The 19,456-nt window shown below is 38.0% G+C and overlaps 1 protein-coding gene across 1 annotated transcript; it reads right to left on the reverse strand.

The window, feature by feature from the left end:
• Positions 1-15,036: 15,036 nt before the first annotated feature.
• Positions 15,037-18,427, reverse strand: LOC150088589 (lactosylceramide 4-alpha-galactosyltransferase-like). The gene is made up of 2 exons (XM_090370245.1): positions 18,316-18,427; positions 15,037-15,920 (listed from the first exon to the last, which is right to left on the reverse strand). The coding sequence occupies exons 1-2, from the start codon at positions 18,425-18,427 to the stop codon at positions 15,037-15,039; spliced, it is 996 nt and encodes a 331-aa protein (XP_090226371.1).
• Between the last annotated feature and the right edge of the window lie 1,029 nt (positions 18,428-19,456).

Here is a 19,456-nt window from a genome sequence, read left to right on the forward strand (position 1 = left end):
GATTGATCAAGTTCAGACTTGATGGAGATGCCACCAGAAAGAAGAATCCACGTTAGCTGATTTAATTTAATGAAGCCCAAAAGAAGTAATGGGTTCACCAAAGATGTGCTATTACACAAGGTGATGTGTAATAGAGCCACAGAAAAGGTTCGACAGGCAAAGGCAGTTTATGAGAAATCACTAGCAAACAGAGCAAAGAGGGGGGATAAAGAATTCTTCACATATATAAATGCCAAGAAGAGCAGAACAAACCAGATCGGACCTTTACGTAAGGGAAAGGGGATAGTAATAAATACACCAGCTGCCGTTGCAGATGAACTCAACAGTTATTTTGCATCGATATTTACAAATGAAAAGCCTTTTGTGGCAATGGGAAATTGTGGGAGCGAAGTTAAAAAATATGTAATTAATGATATTGAAATTTCGCAAGATTATTTAATGAAAAAACTTTCAAGCCTACAGACCAGTAAGGCTCCTGGAGTTGATGGAATATACCCTATAATCTTGAGAGAGGCGGCAAGCGAGTGCATTGAACCACTGAGGCTGGTTATGCGAGCATCACTAGACTCTGGGGAGATTCCCTTGGATTGGAAAAGTGCAAATGTATCTCCCATACATAAGGGTGGCTCTAAAAGTGAAGTGGGAAATTATCGACCTGTCAGTCTGACTTCAGTAGTAGGGAAAATCATGGAGGCAATGATCAAGGGTGGAATTCAGGATCATTTGGATCGAATTGAAATTCTCAAGGATACTCAGCATGGTTTCGTAAAGGGAAAATCATGTTTAACAAATCTGGTTCGCTATTTCGAAAGGGTCACTCACGAGCTGGATTTAGTGAATAATTTCGACATTGTTTATTTAGATTTCAGCAAAGCTTTTGACTCAGTCCCACATGAGCGGTTGCTTTATAAGCTGGAACAGGTTGGAATCACTGGGAAAATCCTTAGATGGATAGAAGGATGGCTTCAGGGCAGGAGGCAGAGGGTTGTGATAAATGGCTATTCCTCAGATTGGGTTGATGTAAGAAGTGGGGTTCCCCAAGGATCAGTATTAGGACCACTGTTGTTTTTAATTTTCATAAACGACATTGATGAAGGGATAGAGGGCGTGATGTCTAAATTTGCAGATGATGTTAAAATTGGTAGAGTAGTTAATGATCACTGTCAAGCTGAGCTTCTTCAGAGAGACCTAGATAGACTTCAAGAATGGTCAGAAAAATGGCAGCTGTGCTTTAATCCAACAAAGTGTAAAGTATTACACCTGGGAAACAGTAATCCCAAAAAACTTATTCACTTGGTGGAGTTCAACTAAAGCCAGTAGTGGAGGAAAGGGACTTGGGTGTTACGATACGGTCAGACATGAAATTCTCTGAGCATTGTAAACAGGTTGCAAGGAAGGCCCATGGTGTCCTATCGATGATCTATCGAACTTTTGCAAGTAGAGATAGGGACGTGATAATCCCATTATATAAGGCTTATGTTAGACCACATTTGGAATACTGTGTTCAAGTATGGAGACCCCACCTAAAGAAAGACATCGAGCTTCTTGAAAGGGTGCAAAGAAGGGTAACTCGCCTGGTGAGATCGGCAAAAGGGCGTCCTTATGAAGAAAGACTTCGAATATGTGGGTTGCAGAGTTTGGAAACTAGACACCTTAGAGGAGATTTGATTGAGGTGTTTAAGGCTCTGAGAGGCATCAGTAAAATGAATGAGGACAAAATTTTCAAGATTATAAATGATGCTAGAACTAGGGGACATAAATTCAAGTTACGGGGGGAAATGTTTAGATTGGACTGCAGGAAGTTTTATTTTAGCCAGCGAGTTATAAATTACTGGAATAAGTTGCCTTCATGGGTGGTAGAGGCCGACAGTTTGGGGAAATTCAAAGGTCATCTGGATAGTATTTTCGGGTAAGGGAAGCGCATAGGATTAATTTCCTTTTTATTTATTTTTTATTTCATTTTATTATTTTTATTTATTTATTAATTATTATTATTTATTTAATTTTTGTTATTATCATTGTTTTGTTCGGATTTTTTTTTTTTTTTTGGCTGGTGCAGCATAAGCCATAGGCTTTCTTGCACCATACGGCCGTTACTAATACTAATACTAATACTAATACTCCACATGAGGTACATCTTGGCAGACTGCAAACACTGTTCGCAGCAAGTCCAGATAAGCCAAATTAAGTCCACCCATCATCAGCAGTACATCAAGTATCTATGAGCACTAAATTAGAATATAGTTCAGCTGTAATTCTTGGCAACACACAGCTCAACAGAGGAGATGCAACTAGGTGAATAGCAGAATTCGGAATTAAGGAAGGTAAAGCCAGTGCGCTGCTCCAATTGGAGCTTTTTGTTTTTATTTTTATTTTTTTTATCAGGCGGTTTCTGCAAAATTTGGGCAACCTGCCGTTTATTTACAATACCAGACATACAATATTACAGATACAATTCATTGTATCGTACAGGGAATGAAATTCATCAATTCGTAGTAGGCAACAAGGTCGAAAGTCCATCCGTACAAGAACCCTCCAAGATATCTTTCTTTCTGTAATAATATGGGCGTCGTTGCCCACATAGGGTAAGCTCCCGTCTATAATTAGAACGGTACACACATCCTGCGCCTTCCCTGTTGAATTATTGAAATCCGTTCTAATGAACAGCCAACCTGGTTGTATTCCAGTCAACCACAAGACCTCATTACATGATGCAACAATTAATATCCTTGCTCTTTTATTTGTAACAAGTATAACTATTTTCGAAATACCTGGATAGAATACAGTTCAAGCTCAAACTCCTAGCAGCACACGACTCAACTGAGGATATGCTTCTGTAGTTTCTATGAAGCGCTGTCAGAATAAACGTGCTTCTGTAAAGTGGTGGACGATGGAATTGACGCATCCGCATAGAAAATATACTGGTATGATTATGAAGGAAAAATATAAATATTGGGAAGAACTTGTGAGATCCTGTGGTAACAACAACCTCTGGGGTATAGTTTATAAGGTTTGTATTAACATGTTGAGACACCCATAGGCAGCGTCGCTTCTTTTCCCATGTTATTTATATAGCAGAAGATTGGGAACTTTGTTGGAATGATTGCACGGTCGGAACAGTTCTGTAGGCTGCACTTAGCTTCAGTAACTTTGCACACTGTATTACAAAAAGCTTCTTGACGTTCGCCTTTTTCAACCCTCAGTCTAACCATACATGTACACCATAACTAGACCCCGTTGCCATAGCAAACCTGCAATGCAGCCACCCAGGAACAGGATAAAATCTGTAGACCGGATAAGTAGCGTAGCTACCCTTTTTCGGGCCCGGAGGCAAAGAACATGTTCGGGCTCCTACTTAATTAATGAAAATTGCAAAAAGAGGAGACAGCCAAAGACGCCGGGCCCTTAAAGGCTCGGGCTCGGAGACAATTGCCTTGCCTGCCTTCATGGTAGCTACGTCACTGGACCGGATGTTCCCTTCCAACACAATAGGAATATTCCTCACCCTGGACATAGACTGTGAACGATTTTGCAAAGAAAAGGCCTACCAGGCCGACATTGTACAGTTCTACCAACTGCATTCCCTACTGCAACAAGAAGCCGCTAAAGCTGAATCATCAACTCCAACGAAGAAGATGCAACCAAATTTCGTTAACCCGAATATAGACGACAAAGCCAACGGGAATGAACCAATCTTAGAATTTTGTGAAGAAGATGACGTGGGCACTGAACGTTCCACCTACCAGAAAAAAGAGAAAATTATAGACATTAACAAATTAAGCTTAAAAACAGGGCGAATCAAACCCAACTGCTAAAAAATAAATAATGCATTTTTATACAGTGCAATTGCAGAGACCTACATAGCAATATTGATGATATCTATTCTCATGCCATCAGAAAGAACCATGAAACTGAATTCCTGGGGATAAAAACTATTTTTGATGCAAATCCGAAACAAGAACTCCGGCGTGCTTGGCAGGAACTTGTTTCCCTCTGGCAAATCCGTTGGGATGATTCCACCAAAGGCAGTACTGCCAAGCTATTTCTATCTAGTGTCTCCTACCTCAACAAACAAAGACTTGGCTAGTTCTTCCCTAATTTATATACTGCCTTTCTTCTGACAGGACATGGGTCATTCAAAAGGCGACTTCAGGACTTTTGGCTTGTAAACGATGCCCATTGTGTTTGTGGAGAACTGGAGGATTGGCACCATGTAATGCACTAGTGTAACATCTACCTGGACTTACGTAATCAACTGTTACCGGATATAAATTTACTCACACTCAGCCGGGAAAGCAACCTGTTAAAATCAAAAGAAGCGTTTTTAGCTTTTAGCAGGTATGCCTCAGCAGTCTTCAAAAGGCGTTGGTATCATCTCTCTATGTCTGATCCCACAACATAGACATATCCACACAAGATGTTCCTGAAATCCCTATGATCTCTCCTCGTGCCTGCTCTTCCCTCATCACCGGCTAATATCAGTAACTGGCCTCCAGATATCCCTATTTGCATAGCGCATTGGGTTTCCAGGTTGCGTACTTTTATATTCGAATAAATATATAATGAATTCATTATATAAAATATTTAAAAAATGCCACTGGTCTGCATAAATTTTGATGTTTACAAAATTCATAATGTTTCTGAGTGCTGATTTTAAAATTTTAAACTGATTTTACCTATCACGTGCAGTTTTTATTTTACAAACAGTACGAAATGTTTTTCGGACGCACAATATTCACTTACTCGCGAAATGCTACTTCTTTTGTGAGTAACAGACATAGGCATGCGTCCATACGTGTTTAGACATCTCGAGACTAGCAGATCAGATAATTCTATAAAATCTCGAAGTATTTCGTTCCATCATGCATGGGAATGGAGCTGATGGCATCAGATTCTGTCATTCCAAGCAATCACGCGCAAGTGTGTACGATTGATGCAGAAAATTTTTTTGTAGTTAAATCGTTGTTGATCTGCGGCTTGATTATGTTTAGGAACGCCCTTCATAAAACACATGCGTTTTACTTGGTCTACAGTGGTCTTCTTCGAGAGCTAATTTTGGAAAAGAGATGAATAACAGCAGAGCGAGATGTTGCATCTAAAGAGTCAATAAATATTGGAAGTGTGGAGGAAATCATTCGAAGATACTTGTTCAAGGATTTGTATACGCACAGTGGGTCTCGAAGATGCTGTAGTTCAATCATCGTGTTTTTGTTGTTTCTGTCGAATATCTGAATCACGCTAAAGCGCATTTTCTGCAACGAATGGCAATTTGAAGTCTACTCTGGTGCCATGAGTACGTTACTTCATGACACAGTGAGATGACTTCATGGTCGTTATCGACCAATGGACCCAAGAATAAAGTATCCATAAGGATAAAGTATCTTTATGGATACTTTATCCTGTAATATATAGTTACTTTGTTTAATTTTTGTAATGTATTGGTCTTTTTTTTGATTTCAAAAATTTTTATTCTTCTTTTTGATTTAATAAAATTTTATTGGCATTATTTTAGCTATTTTTTTTTTTTTGTTTATTTGAAATTTGAAATTTTATTCCTTCTTTTTGGTCTCTGTCGGGTCAGCTATGATTTATACCTTTCGCACGTATATATCATAACAGAGACTCTGCTTATTGTGGTGGCTCCTACAGTTTTGGCTGCCGACCCTTTGAGGAAGTATATAAAGCCCTAGGACCCACTGCTTTAGATAACATCGCTATAATTGTTATTATTTTTATTTTTATGTTAATCAATTTATTTCAGTTAATCTCCTACACCTTACAGGCCTTCTCAATAATTTTTCCATGGTAATTACAATTGATAGGTCAGCATCCCTTCCCTATACACTGAATATAAACATTTGTCTATATATAGACAAAAAGATAATTATTAGTGTATTTGGTAGGGGAGTTGAGCTATCAGGCGTAATTGCAGTAACTCGACAGAGACCAGAAGGAAGAATAAAAGAATAAATAAACTATAAAAAATAAAAAAAAATAATAAATAAATAAGTTCATGCCGATAGAATCCTGTGGAAAAAGAAGAATGAAATATAAAATCAAAAAATCTAAGAGATGGGACAAAACAAGAAAACTTACTGTCTGTATGAACCGGAAGACGTTGAAAGTCAATGGTGACCGAAGAAGAGAGCTGAGGGTTCATGTGCGGTGTATATATGTCAGTTGAAGTAGCCCCGTTGGCAGGGCGAGGTGGGAATTCGTAAATAGGAACTGTACCCGTGTAGTGGGGAAGTGAGCAGAGTGATTTGAGGACATGAGTCCTACGACCCACAGCTTTAGGTACTTAACAATAATTACATTAACTGCTTTTTATTGCATTTTGTAACATAGTTGTATATGTATCATCACCCCCTGGCCACTGGCTGTAACCGGGTGTTTTCCTAAGAGATATAAACTGATAATAATAATAATGAATAAATAGGGCAGTAAAACAGTCGACCAGGAACACCCACAGCTGGCGAACCCCGGGAATTGATAACATCCACGACTACTGGTACAAGAAGCTCACTTGCACACACAAGCACCTAGCAGAGCAGTTCACTCGAATGATAAGGCACCTGGAGATAATCCCAAAGTTTCTCACTGAAGTAGTCACATATTTGAAGCCTAAAGATGAAAATACAAAAAACTCGGCGAAATACAGGCCAATCATATGCCTCCCAACGATGTACAAGATCCTGACCAGCTGTATAACTAAGATATCAGACCACTTAGAGAGCCAGAACATAATGGCCGAACAGCAGGAAGGATGCAAGAGGAGGAGCAAAGGATGCAAGGAACAATTAACCATAGATGTCGCAGTTATGGAGCAAGCCTTCAAGAAGCACCGCAACCTATACACGGCCTACACCGATTACCGCAAGGCCTTCGACTCTGTACCTCATTGCTGGCTAATTGAGACTGAAAACCTACAAGGTCAATCTGATAGTGACAAACTTCCTAAAATAGCAAGGAAATACCAATTGACCAAAGACAGTGTATCATACTACAAGTACGAACCACAGGCAGTACTAGAGAACCGAATCCACAAGCTGTACTGGAACCGCGCCATAGCGGTGCCGAACACTAGCAATGTCCAGAAAACCCATGAGGGAATAATTAGGAAGTACACGAACCTGAGACATGAGATCAAGGAGATGTGGCATATGCAAGAAGTATAAACCATCCCAATCATCTTGACAAATACTTGGGGATGATGCAGGCTCAGCCGTTACAGTACATGGAAATTAAGGCCTGCCTGACCGAAAAATACAATCAGAGACTCAGAAGCCTGTTGAAAGCAAAGCTGAATGCAGGGAACACGGTTAAAGCCATAAACACCTATGCAGTCCCCGTGCTAACATACTCCTTCAGGATCATAGATTGGACACCGAGCTGGAGGATATCATAAGAAAGACAAGGACAATGATGACCAACCAGGAGGCACAAACGAAGCTAGACAAAATGGGTAGAGAAGAAACTCCATGGCAGACACTACAATGATCTCTATTAAGATCACATTGATAAAATTGCTTCCAATGCATGGCTCACGAACGGGACGCTGTTCCCCGAGACTGAAGGATTCATTCTCGTCATCCAAGACCAGGTAATCAACACCAGGAACTACATTCCATTTTTCAATTTCCATTTATGTGTACACACAATTTATATACAAAACTTACAAAGAAGATATATATACAATTTTATATACATTTGCATTATCATTATAGATATATAAAATACTATATTATATATGAACACGTGTGTGTGTGTGTGTGTGTGTGTGTGTGTGTGTGTGTGTGTGTGTGTGTGTGTGTGTGTGTGTGTGTGTGTGTGTGTGTGTGTGTGTGTGTGTGTGTGTGTGTGTTTTACCTGTATCAAGGGTGGTTCCTAGGCTTTAGCCCATCTCCACCTTGCACGTCTGTGTTGGTGCAGAAACTGCCAAGCTTTTTATCGCTTCTGTACGTCCACCTTGCCACCAGGGAGCAGCCAACATCTAGGCAGCCGCTGCCCGCCCCCAGGCACAAGCAGCCGAGCCTGGGCCTACTATCACCTTTTGTGCCTTGTGCACAAATCCCGCACCCACCGGAAATAGCGTAATACCGGTGGGTCCAGCAATCCCGTTCGCAGCTTGCCCAAACCTGGAAACCAGCAGATACAAGCCAATTTGAAAAACTCCAATAAATTTAGCGAAGTAAATATTTACATTTGTACAAGATAATAGAAATTTAACTCTAAATTCTAGCAATACAATTAAATTTACATATCTTACAACAAGTCATTCTATTTATATTTAATGGGATACAAACATATATTAACTTCTCAGCTGTCAGATTTATATTCGATTTTGGATTTGAGTTCTTAGTTCAAGTCTTTTCTTAAAGACCGATTCTGCAAAAGTCTGGAAAGTCTCGAAGTTTGTTTTGTTCTCAACTAGTATTTTTACATTGTCCTCAGCTAGACCTGGAACCTGATTAAGTAGCAATACTCGATGGTCTGTATATTGCGGACAAAATAGTTAAACATGGATCCAGTCCTCCATGTGACCACAGCTGCAAAATAGGCACTGGTTCACCGCATACTTTAACGTTGTGGAAACCAGCGCGATGCTTGAACCTATTAAACCACTCGTTGCTTGCCACGAACTTGGCTTAGGGTTCGCCGTACTTATCCTTAATATCTTTATAAATACTTCTTGCTTTTGCTTGAATGGTCATTAGACCCAGTGGCACTCGCTTCTGAATCTCATTTTCCATCCTTATTATTAACAGCCGTTCCATCTTCGATATATAGCAGCTGAACGCTGTTTTGTGATCACTGTTGATCTTAAGTGCGTTGATCCTTTGACATGTTCTTTTATAAGCGCACTGTAAAATAGTATTCACTGTTGCAGCAGCGAGACTTAATTCCCTTGCAATAGATGACAAACTTTGTCCTGCTTCGTACTTCTTAATCATTTTCATCTTCAGTTCTAAATCAATTTCGTTTCGTTTCCTGGCACTGCCAGTACATGCACTTTCCTTTGGTCCCTTTCCCTTCATCATTGTAATACGTAAATAGGAATGAGGAGAAGTTTCTGAAATTTTGTTTTTTATATGATTGAAGATTTCGGTGAAGGGTTGCAGTTATCGTTATTATCGCAAATGCAATAAAATCGAGTTTTCTACCCATTTATAATTAAATGCACAACCCGAAAGTGAAAACTGTTTTTATTGTTTTCTGGTTGTGGCCTCCAGAAAGTATAAATGTAGTAGAAACTATTTCTTATTTGTACTACTATATTTTCGCCTTCACGTAGTTCAGGTTCTATTATTCCAACTCTATTAGTGTTTATTCATCTTACTATCTGCATGTTTCTCTTTGCGTTAACTTAATTTTAATTAATTATTTATTTATTTTTATCATATCCATCCCATAGAGGTCGCCACATGTATATTAACTCACTAGAGGGATTGTTATTTCTTTCATGACGACTATTGTTATTACTGCATAATGTCCTGGATACGGTAGATATGCCTTTACATTTATTCTTATTTTAATTATTAAATTACGTTCTTTGTCGGGTCAACGATGTTCAATATGTGCTTGCATTTATACTATATTTTGATTCTAAAAATTTTTAACAACCTTTAATTCGTTTAGATTCAAATTACTTAATCTCAGAATTTATATATCTTAACAGATATTGATCATTACAGAAACAGAGAACTCCTTGTTTTTTGCCTTCAGTCTGAGTGGTTGGATCCAGTTGGAGTCACTTAGATTGTGGGTAGACAGCGATAAGTTTTATGGATATATTTTAATTTTTTTGTACATATGCAAATCTTACTTTACTAACCTTACTTTATCCCTTGCGTTTCTTTAAATCCATCTTGATATTGTCTTCTTGAATTGTCTTCAATATTATATAACATATTTTATACACATTATGGTCGTAATGCATAATTGTTTGTAGCAAGTGCGTTGCCCCCATAAGTATTAGTTACTGTTTGTTACAATTTATTAACTTTTTTTCTTTCTTTCCATATTACTGATATAAACATATATATACATTTTTTTTCTAAAGGAAAATAATTAAATTCTCTTGTAGTTTGGTTTCAGCACACCACAAATGATAATACACTAAATTTCAAAGCGCCATCTTGGAACCAGTGTGAATGACGTCTTTTATCCACGTAGTCGAGTAGACACATAAATCCGGTTCAAGTCGTACAAGATCGGACAGATTCCTCTCCAAAAATAAAAGGTGTGCATTCATTAACTGTTAAGTAATCATTAAAAATGAAAAAAAAACAAACAAAAACAAAAACAAAATCGAAATTGAACAGAATAAGATGCGAGTGCTATTTCTCCAAGGCTGAGTGGCAGGTTTAGTTCTAGATGTTGTACACAATCCCAATAGCGTTTCACGAATACACACACGCAGATTTGTTTTTTCAAGATCATTTCAGGTACATCCCAGAGGATGTGCCATTATACGTTAATTATCTCATTTGAGTGACATTTGAAATTGCTTCCGCACGTACTGCCATCTCTTGTCGGGACATCCAACGAATATTAGACACAATTTTAAGAGTTGGCAGCACGAAAAAAGCTTGTCGGAATTTTCGTCTGGGACATTGTTCTTGTCGGCAATTGCTGTCCGATCTTGGCTTGGAACTAAGTAATATATTAATAAATGTATAGGATTGTATTTAAAAAAAAAAAAAAAAAAAAGTAACGATCAGTTTTCAACCATATTTTTGCGCATTCTGAACATTCATTATTTTCTGTAGACCCCTCGCGGATGGCACTCTGTTTACGATCGTTGTCTTTCCACATCACGTGAAGAAGGCTGGGGTTCGATCAGTTTAAAGGAGAAGAAATTCTTAAATTGCGGTAGTAAGGTATTTCTCTCTGATTTATATTTCTCTTTTCCCTCGTTGGATATAATCGATATATTTGGTTAGCTCGTGACAGCGAATATATATTTTAGGGTTAAATCCTTATAAAGTTATAACGACACTACATGTAACAGCCCAGTAAATGAAAAAGAAAGGGCTGCAGATAGTGAAGTAGTATTCTCTGTGAACACTAATAATATTCGGAGTTTGGAACCGGATAGTTCTTCTACGGAACATCAAATGAAAACTGATATAAATAAAAGTAGGAAAAGGCAAATGAATCCGGAGAAGAGTAAAAAGAATTTCGCAAATAAGCTATAGAACTATGATAAGATATTTGCAAAATATGAATGAAAGTGGTTATCAAGTTGCAGAAAAGATATTTGTTGATGCTCACTGTAATTGCAAAAGAAAGTGTAATAATAAATTAGAAACAGAGAAAAGGGGAAACATATTCGCTACTTTTTGGAAAATTTGGCGATTTTAAACGACCGAATGCATTTTTGTACGGTTTGGTACAAAAAACGATATTAAGCAGAGAAGACCGAGGAAAGAGGGTGGAATCATTAGAACTGGCTGAGACAAGTATTTTCTGAGACCAAGTGATGGCTTATCAGTGCAAGTTTGCAAAAAAAATATTCTCGAGATAGACACCTTTAGCGTCTATCAAGTCCCTGAATTTATAGACGCTATGCTTCGGGTCATTGTCTTGTTATAATATGAAATTTCTTTAACAAAGTCGAAGTTCAGAAGATATTGCATTATGCTCAAGAATGTTTTCATGGCCTTCTTTTCTAAGATTCCTTCAATTCTGACAATGCCACCCACTGTAGAAAAACAGAAGCACCACATATCATAACGGAACCACCACCGTTCTTGACTGTAGGCACAAAACAATGTGGCACAATTTTTTTTACTCAGTTGATCGTCTCACTTGCATCCAAATTTCAAAATTATCAAAATTTGGATTCATCCGACCATAGTAGGTTTTTCAATTCCCCAATGTTGATGGCTTTTAGCCGAAGCCAATAATTTCTTTCGATTGAAACCATAATGAAATCCTACTTATTTAAGTCGAAGTTTTGCAATGGAGGTAGACAAGGGAGATTCTCTGTTATTGTTTAACTCAGCTAGGATTTCAAGGGTAGTACTTCGTCGATTGCGTTTAGAAATCACTATTATAGTCTTAACTTGTGTTTCCGCTTTTACATGCGATCGTCCTATTCCTGGATAGTCTTTTAAACTGCCAGTCTCTTTGAATCGTCGAATGGTAGTTTATACTCTATAAATGAAACACTTAGGTTTTATTTCAATACTTCATATTAAATAGCTTTCTTTATGCAGAGTTATAACAGCACATTTTTTATCTCAACATTCAGTTTCTTATTTCTTGCGCCATGTTTATCAAGAAACGCACAAAACTTACACCAGCCACTCTTTCTGAATGACGTGTGTTCGATTTTATCAGTTACAGCTCTAACTCACTAATTTATATTATTGGAAAACAGTCTAGAATGATCTACAATCATCTATTTTATTGAAACAATACTCCCATTTTCTAGAATATTCTCGACTCATCTATAAGTTCTACAATGTTCCATCACATTTACGAGTCTTCTACATCTGTCTCGAATATTCAAGAAATTTCTTAAATATTATATACGTTTTCAGATTTCTACAAATAATAGAAAATGTATTTAATAAAATAGGTAAACAGTTTGGTCTTATTTTAATAAAAACTGAAAATTAAAAAAAATGAAGCGTGATTCCAAACTTTTAGGTGGGAGCGTAAGATTGGTATAAAGATTTCTAAGCAAGCTTCGGCGTTATGGTTTATCATCCAATATTTTTCTGTTTGAGGAAAGGCGATTTGCATATTTTACATTATTTTAGATTGAAATCCAAATTTTAGATCCAAAATTTCATGTCTTAAGAAACTGAAAGTATCCTCGTACATTAGAGAAAAATTTAAACGTTCTAGCACATTTCTGCACGTATTCCAAATAAAATTAGGTTTTCTATAGAGGACCAACTTATTTAGTAAAATAACTTGTACCCTGGATGAAATTTTTATGAAAAGTATGTTGTCTGGCCACGCACACGCACACAGAATTCTGACTTTTCCATATTTGTGTTCTTTAATGTTTTAAAACTTTCCTATGTATGCTTGAAAGAGACTTCCAGCTATGAAGTAGTGGAATTTGAAGATCCACGCCTTTCTGGAAATGATAAATATCTGTCAAACAAATTAAATGTTATATCAGAATGAATATTTTGAAGAATGACATAACAGTTTAGTGGTCGGGGTAATCCGTAGCAGAGATATGCTATCTTGTCTTTAAATCTGAGTGTCATCGAAGATTGATATAAAGCTGTGAAGTCTGTTTTTCCAGAAACTGGATAGAGCTGAGTGTAATCAGGAAGATGTAAAGTTTGCTTCTCCCATTGGAGGATTACCTGGAGACAAGCATTTGAGGAATTGGTGAAAAACATTGGAGAATTATAGTAGAATTTCTGTGTATAGGGCAAGCAACCGTTTTCAGATTGGAATGTGGCTGCGATGTGTTCAAATTGGAAGGAGGATGCAATGTGGATATACACTGTGCTGCCACTCTATTAGGTACACTCCCTGCTGTGCACACAATTGGTTTGTCCCACAGCGTTGGAAGTCTCATGACCACAATTGTAGATATAAAAGCAGCAAAACAACCTTTCTACTATCCGTTAAGCGTATAAACCGTAGCAAGAATGGGGAAAAGGAGAGATCTAATGGACTTCGAACGTGGCATGGTAGTAGGTACAAGACGTGCTGGACAAAACATCTCTGAAACGGCAGTTCTCCTCAACTTTTCAGGCACCACAGTTTCAAGGGTGTATCGAGAATGATGCAACGACAGAAAACATCCTCTCAACAGCACTCCTGTGGAAGAAAATCGCTTATTGATGAGAAAGGTCAACGGAGGAGGATGGCTAGAATTGCGCAAGCAAACAGACGGGCCACAATGTAGCACATCACCTCAGAATACGACCTTGGCGCGCAGAATAAAATATCGCAAAGGACCACTAGTCGCACTTTGTCGCGAATAGGATACAACAGCCGACGGCCACATCACGTACCTTTGTTATCAAAGAAGAACAAGAGAGCACGCCTCCTGTGAGCACAGCAACACCAACAATGGACTATCGAGGATTGGAAAACTGTTTCTTGGTCTGACGAGTCGAAGTTCCTGTTGCATCATGTTGATGGAAGGCTAAGAATTTGGTGAAAACAACATGAATCCATAGATCCGTCATATCTGACGCCTACTGTGCAAGGTGGTGGGGGCAGTGTTATAATGTGGAGAATGTTTTCTTGGCACACGTTGGATCCATTCATACCCATAAATTTATTCACGTCTTAATGCCACATCCTATCTAAACATCGTTGCTGACCAAGTGCATTCGTTCATGTTGACAGTTTATCATCAGTCAGATGGTTATTCCAGCAGGATAATGCACCGGTGTACAAAGCCCGAATTACTATAGAATGGTTCCAGGAACATAACAATGACTTTTCTTTGCTGCAGTGGTCCGCTCAGTCCGCAGATCTCAATCCTATTGAACATCTTTGGGGTGAGCTGGAAAGGGCTGTTCGCTGCAGGCCTACACCTCCATCCAATCTCAAGAAACTGCGTGGCACACTCATGTCTGCATGGTACTCCATTCCTGCACAACGTTTCCAGCATCTTGTTCAATCCATGCCTAGACGAATTGAGGCTGTTTTGAAGGCTAAAGGAGGCTCAACACGCTGCTATATAGGTGTGCTATTAAAGTGGCAGCACAGTGTATAGTAAAAGACTGCAGTATATAAATTTCGGTCAAAAAACACTCCTCTAATAATAACCAAAACTAGAATACACATTTCATGTTGGGAATTTAATAATGAGGACAGCAAATAAAAACCTACAGGGTCTGTAGGTTTTTATATAAAATAATCTACATTATGGTGCGCCATAAATGGTAACAAATTCTAATCGAAAAATACTAAAATATTGTGTACTCTTGTATAATGCTTGTATATTGTACATCAATGTATTCTCAATAATGTACATTAGTACTAAAAATTGTTTCTTCAAGAATTAAAGTGTATGATAAAAATTGTGAGCAAACGACGCATCTAGAACACACCAACACTACGTGCAGATTTGTACATCACAGGACACTTTTCTCTCGAAATAATTTCAAAAGCGGTATTCTCTCCAATTCGTACAGGATTATCCTTAGTCGCGTGGGAAATAAGGTGGAGACCTAAACTTTTATTGCATTGTTCAGCAACTTCACTTCCTTTCGAAGGAATAAACAAACTCTTCAGCTGATTCCAATGCTGTGGAAATACCTCTTCGACATTAACAATGGTAATGTTGCAGTTATTAATTTCTGCCGTTTTCACTGCTTTCACTCCACATAGTGATTTCAGTACTCTTTCTAAGAGTCGAGGTCCGTTATGTGCCCATATATTACTTTTGTACGTTTTGGGAAATTCGGTAACGCAACTGTTCAAGAAAGGATGGTTCTTGTCGAAGATTAATATTCCGTTTGCAATACCGTTTTCGGGTTTTTCAAAGAGTGCATTTCGAAATATGTCTAACGGCTTCAACACAATGAAATCTAAGTCGAGATAAATCCCTCCAAACTTCAATAAAACAGCCAATCTCAATGCATCACTGAGATGATAAATCTTGAATTTACCTTTCCTCCAGTCGGTTTGAGAGAACCACTCCCTCAGCGGAGTGTCTTCCAGAAATTTCTGTATGTCGAGGTAGAGAAAGTTGACGTTACCATAAGCCGCGTTTATATCTTCCATAAGGGAGTTTTTTTCCATGTCAGGAGACGTAATAAACACTGTTACATCCATGTTAGGATGCAGTTTTGCTGCAGATTCAACTGCGCAGGTTTGGCGACCATTCAGGAAAGGTCTTCCAGAAGTCTCCAGGAAAAATATTCGTGCCGGGGTTTGGGAATATTTGAAAATCAAATATTTCTTGATCGTTATAGGCACTTCTGAAAGAGAATATTAAAAAATTAATTAATATTTTTACATTTCTGTTATCATATGTTATACCTCTACATATGTATTAGTTAAGCAGCTTTGATAAATATGAAATATGAATAAATATATTTATTCTTATGTATCGTACCTTAGGAATGTGACATTTGTTTTCTGTTTCTACTTATTCTGATAAAGAAACACTTGTTTCTTAAAAATGTATTTCCAGTTGAACGAAAAGCAAGTGGTTTGGTGGTCACCAAATTCTCAATTATTGCTTCCTAATTTTAAAGAGGCCAATGAAGAATACGCTTAATTCAATAAAATACTTTATAAATGCCTTAATAATGAAGGTAATTCATAAGAAAATATTCAAATACTTTTTTGTATTGAGGTCTTCTTTAGTTAAACTAATAATTGGTGGAGGTAGCATATGCAATTCATTATGATCATTCTTGTATTTGACGGAATTCAGGAATGAAAATCAAGTAATGACCTCTTGAAATTTGGAAGATTTTAAGGAGAGAAACGTCATATCAACATGGTTAAGATTCGAAACTGTTGCGAAGCTCTGGTCTGAATATTACCCATTTAAATAATAATATAAAATACATGGTGCGTTACATTTCAAGCGCTTTCGATTTTATTTTAATTGATTGATTTTTAATTAAAGGATAATTTATATAAAAGTAATTCTTTCACTTCATTACACGTACCTTACAAAGTAATATTCACTCAAGATTTGTAATGGTTTTCTTATTACTTCTATAGCGTTAAATTCACCCATGTGGTTCTGGATCAGAGAGCGAACAAATTATGGTACAGTTCAAAGTGCGAACTTCGTGTTTCAGAAGATTATTTTCCCATCATAGCTCATGCGATGTCAGTTCTTTTATCTTTCATAATTAAGAGAGATAGACAGAGGGAGAGATCTTATGTAAAACTATTTGAAAACAAAATATTAAAAGCTTATTTGAACCGTTACTTACTTTTCATATCAGGGAAACGGAATTGTGAAAACCACACTTCCAACTATTGCTAGCACAAAAATCCTGAGCCCTCTGATCTCTTGGATAACGGACTGGAATTGGTTTAATACAGATGTGCATTCAACAGGCTCCAAACGCTTCACGTTCCGTGTTTTTGAATAAGTAGGAAATACGCACTTACACTTTTCTTCCGGTACATATGTATACTAAGTTGTCAACACATTGAGAGATGAATTTAAAAATGTGAAAATCAAATCAATTCGTACAATTAAAAACAAAGGCATTGTACTGGAGACAGTTAATTATATGGATCTAGACAAAACTGGTTTTTCGGACACCTCCAAGCATGGTCTCAATACCGGGAAACCAAAAATGAATGATCCAAACATCCAAACATCCCAAAAAATCTCTCTAAAGATGATATTCTAACACACCTTTACTACAAGAACCTGCACGACTATGGTTACAGTTTTGAAGAAGTAAAGAATGCTATTAACCTGAGATTCCACATAGGATCAAAGGCGAACTCCACCAACTGGGTTATAAGCATCTCAGCCAAATTAATAAAACACATCTTGGAAGAGGACAGAATCTATCTGGGTTACTCAGCTCACAAGTTCTTCAAATTCACCATAGTGAACAAATGCTTTCGCTGCCTTGGGTATGGACATTCATCCCACAACTGCACACACAAAACTGTATCATGCGGTCACTGTGCCATGAGGGGTCATATCTACGCCGATTGCCCCAACGAGCAAGCAGACCCAAAATGCATCAACTGTAAGAGACAATAAAGACCACAATCACTCTGTCCAGGATCCCATCTACCCGGAATACCTGAGTGCATTGGACCAGGCAAGAACAGGGACCATCAATGAATAACTCACCAAATCCTTACATCACCTCTGCCCATGCCAAGTTCATCACACCTGCTGCTGAACTTTCTATTCTCAAATGAATGCCAGCGCTCCAGAACTGTTACCGATGAGGCCAGAATTATCATCAACGAACACTCCTACGAAATTTCATGTCTACAGGAGCCTTATTTCTCCAGACAAATTGACGGACGAAATTCAAAGGCCATGGGATTTCCGATTTCCTCAAGAATCGTACATTTACGAGGGTCTTCCAAAAACAATCATCATTGTCTTCAATGATTCTCTCGATGTTACTGCAATATCCTCCCTATGCCCCAAAATGCTACATGGGTTCACATTTCATCCACTTCTCATACCTTCTATATAATCTCTCTCTACTGTCCACAGTCTGATGACATCGAAAATTCTCTGAACTATTTAGAACTTGCCTTCGATAAACTCTGTCCGTCTCAAATAGTAATCGTAACAGATCTGAACGCCAAATCTCCGCTATGGAACAGCAAAACCTGTGATCCCAGTGATCGTAAACTGGAAGAATTTACCCTTACTCACAACCTGCACATCCTGAATCAACCCAACCAACCGAGCATCTTCTTTACCATGCGAGTCAAACATTGACCTGACAATCTGTACATCAGGATTAACCAACAACATTTCAGACTGGACTGTTCACGAAGATTACACGTGTAGTGACCACAGGGCCATCTCTTTCAAAGTTTCTGCCAACCAGCTTGCCAGGATTCCACCTCCTCAAGAATTAAGAAGATTTTCCATTAAACACATAAAATGGAAATGCTTCATAAACTCCATAAAACAAGATTTCCATGAAGACATGACTGACTCCTTAAATCAACTAAATACAGAAGAGTATGCATTTTGACGTACATGTAACACTAATAAGGGCCACAGCCAACTCAACAAAACGCGAAACACCAAGGAATACATCTGTCCCCTGGTAGAATTCTCACCTGACAAAGTTGATAAAAAAAATACATCAAGTTGGAAAACTCTACCAATGTAGATGTTCCTGGTCTCAAGCTGAAGTTGATAGATATACCTTGAAACGTCAATACAACGCGGAAATCGCCCAGCAAAAAAAGCACCACTCGGCAAACTTTTGTCTCTTCTGTTGGTAACTCACATCCCTGGGGCCTTCTCTATAAAATTAAAACAAAGACAAACTACCCACGAATGAAATCTACAATTCCATTGAGGACAACAACGCGGAAACAAAAAACTGGAAGGACACAGTCAATACAATCCTGGAAAAACTGTTTCCTGAAGAAGACACTATGGCCGATTCACCTTTGCAGTCTTCCCTATGGATTCTTAATCTCAAATATTCTTCCACCAAGGATACAGAATTATTCAACCTCACCTAACTACAGACAGCATTAGAAAAACTCAAAACCAACAAATGCTTATCTTCAGACCTGCTGGAAAACATTATCGTCAAAAAAATTTGGAGAAATATATCCCACTATGCTGCTAAACCTATTGCCGATCGAGCTAGCCGGGTGGGTAAAGTGCCTGCCTAGCAACCCAAAGGTCGCGGGTTCGATTCTCGCCTTGGGCTTGGATCAAAGTACTGTAAAAACCTTGGGAGGTGCATTATGGCCACAGAAGCTTATGCGCCAACAACTACCCAAAAAAAAAAAAAAAAAGCTAAACCTATTCAATAAA

The sequence above is a fragment of the Mastigoproctus giganteus genome, chromosome 3, assembly GCF_048544385.1.
Source record: "Mastigoproctus giganteus isolate SK-2022 chromosome 3, ASM4854438v1, whole genome shotgun sequence".
In the NCBI taxonomy this organism is placed as follows: Eukaryota; Metazoa; Arthropoda; class Arachnida; order Uropygi; family Thelyphonidae; genus Mastigoproctus; species Mastigoproctus giganteus.

What these genes read in the sequence shown, in the direction of transcription:
- LOC150088589 (XM_090370245.1), bottom strand. Translation starts at nt 18,427, where the DNA reads ATGTTGTTGGTTAATCCTGATGTACAGATTGTCAGGTCAATGTTTGAC. An exon ending in TGTGCAGGTTGTGAGTAAGG is followed by an intron (nt 15,921 to 18,315) that starts GTAAATTCTTCC and finishes ATTCTCTTTCAG; the next exon opens with AAGTGCCTATAACGATCAAG.